The 2,184-nt window shown below is 53.6% G+C and overlaps 1 protein-coding gene across 1 annotated transcript in view; it reads right to left on the reverse strand.

The window, feature by feature from the left end:
- Positions 1-1,044: 1,044 nt before the first annotated feature.
- The window catches only part of LOC108509594, an 8,481-nt gene continuing 7,341 nt past the window's right edge, over positions 1,045-2,184 (reverse strand). Inside the window, exon 5 of the mRNA XM_017839108.1 lies at positions 1,045-1,928. Within this exon, the coding sequence (XP_017694597.1) occupies positions 1,257-1,928 (672 nt within the window). The 3' untranslated portion in view covers positions 1,045-1,256. The remainder of the gene's footprint in view (positions 1,929-2,184) is intronic.

Genomic DNA, 2,184 nt, shown 5'->3' on the forward strand with positions numbered 1-2,184 from the left:
TACCTCCTGCCATGGTTCTTCCACCAGCCCAGGGTGCTCCAAGCCCCGTCCAACCTGGCCTTGGACACTTCCAGGGATCCAGGGGCAGCCACAGCTTCTCTGGGCAACCTGTGCCAGGGCCTCCCCACCCTCACAGGGAAGGGTTTCTTCCCAATTTCTCACCTAAATTTCCCTCTTTCAGTTTGAACCCATCACTCCTTGTCCTGTCACTGCAGTGCCTGATGAAGAGAACTTCCACCAGAACATCTCCCCAGCAAAGGGAAGGGAGGGGGAGTTTTATTATTCAGAGTAAAAAGGGTTCTTCCTCAAGCTATTACTGAAAATACCAGTTTTTTGTTGGGGTTTAATCCATTTGCCAGCCGTGGCAGCCAGAAACTGCTCGGGGACAGAAAAGTAGGACCTAAGACATCAACACAAGGTGAAAAAAGTGGGGTTTTTTTCAGCTATGCAATAGCTAAAACCCTTCACACAAGGAGTAAGGTCTTAGCAGGCTAACTCACACTTTCTAAGGCCAGTAGGAGCCACGGGTAAAATTCAAGCAGGGATATGAAAAAAGTCCTATTTATGAAGTGCAAATGTTAAGTAGAACTGTACAGCACAGGAACTTTTAAATGCCATAAAAATATTTTAATGGTACTCAATAATTGCAAAAAATGATATAAAAATGTATTTAATGCCTCGATTCACTCTTTTGTAAGTATTGTAAGTATTCTCTGTCCTTCATTATTTCACTTCATCCACTTTCTCTAGAAAAATACAGCAAAACATCCAGCAAACCAGGTATCACAGAAATCCAGTCACAAGGCTAAAGAAAAAAAATAAATTGAAGAAGTGGTCTGGTTGAGAGACCACCCTTCCACCAGCCCAGGTTGCTCCAAGCCCCATCCAACCTGGCCTTGGACACTTCCAGGGATCCAGGGGCAGCCACAGCTTCTCTGGGCAACCTGGGCCAGGGCCTGCCCACCCTCCCAGCCAGGAATTCCTTCCCAATATCCCACCTATCCCTGCCATCTGGCAGTGGGAAGCCATTCCCTGTGTCTTGTCCCCAGTCCCTCTCCAGCTCTCCTGGAGCCCCTTTAGGCCCTGCAAGGGGCTCTCAGGTCCTTCTGGAGCCTTCTCTTCTCCAGCTCTGTCTGCAGGGGAGGTCCACCCTCACAGAATGTTAATAAGAAGACAAGATCTGTATGTTCAGTCCAGAAATAAAAGCTGGACAGTGTGGACTCGTCTGCTACAAGGTGACAGTGGCTCTCCCTCCTTCACCTCCTCATGTACCCAGTCACTTGCTCCGTGTCTGACTCCGAGGAGTCGCTTTCCTCCTCGGAAGGAGAGTTCTGCCATTCCTGGAAGTCATCAGCACCCAGTGCTTTGTGCCCAGTGCCCGTGTCATCCTTTGCCTCCAAGGCAGGGTCACACTGCCAGAGCCCCTCGTGCCCCTGGGCAGGCAGAGCGGCGGCGGGGCCGTGCCCGCTCCCCTCCAGGGTGCCCAGCAGCACGCTCTGCAGGTTGATGGTGAAGCAGGCACTGCCACTCTGCCCGGCAGGGCACTGACAGCTGAGCTCAGGGAGAGGGCTCGGCCCCTCCCCGCCCGTGTCCTGCTCTCCCTCCAGGTCCGAGTGGTGCTCCTCAGAGCCCCGGGGCTCGGGGGCTGCGCTGGCAGTGCCCGGGGTGCCGCTGTCCTCAGGGGGCCTGTTCTCCGAGTACTGCACGGGGGGGGTGCCAGGGGCAGGGGGGGCTCTGCCCAGCACCCCCCTCCTCGTGTAGTCGTGGTCCCACAGGGCACTGCTGTCACTGTCCTCGCTGTCACTGTCACTGCCACTGCCACTGCCCCCACTGGCCTTGGGTTTAACCTCTCGGGGGATGACCTCCATGGAGTCTACTTCTTCTGCTGGAAATATCCAGGATGGGTAGACCCACCTCCTGATGGATTCCTAAAGGAGTGAAGGGAATTAAAAACATCAGCCAAACTTGCACACGTGCACAGGAAAACATGAGCAACACCACCCCCAACCATGAGGTTGTCCAACAAATGATCCCTCCTGTGCCATGTTTTCGGGTTTTTCCACAGAGTTCAGGGCATTTAGGATTGTTCCCTCTTCTCCATTCCTGAAAATCACAGAACCACTGAATGCTTTGGGTTGGGAGGGACCTCAAAGCCCATCCAGTGCCACCCCTGCCATGGGCAGG

The sequence above is a fragment of the Lepidothrix coronata genome, unplaced genomic scaffold, assembly GCF_001604755.1.
Source record: "Lepidothrix coronata isolate B3197 unplaced genomic scaffold, Lepidothrix_coronata-1.0 Scaffold375, whole genome shotgun sequence".
NCBI lineage: Eukaryota > Metazoa > Chordata > Aves > Passeriformes > Pipridae > Lepidothrix > Lepidothrix coronata.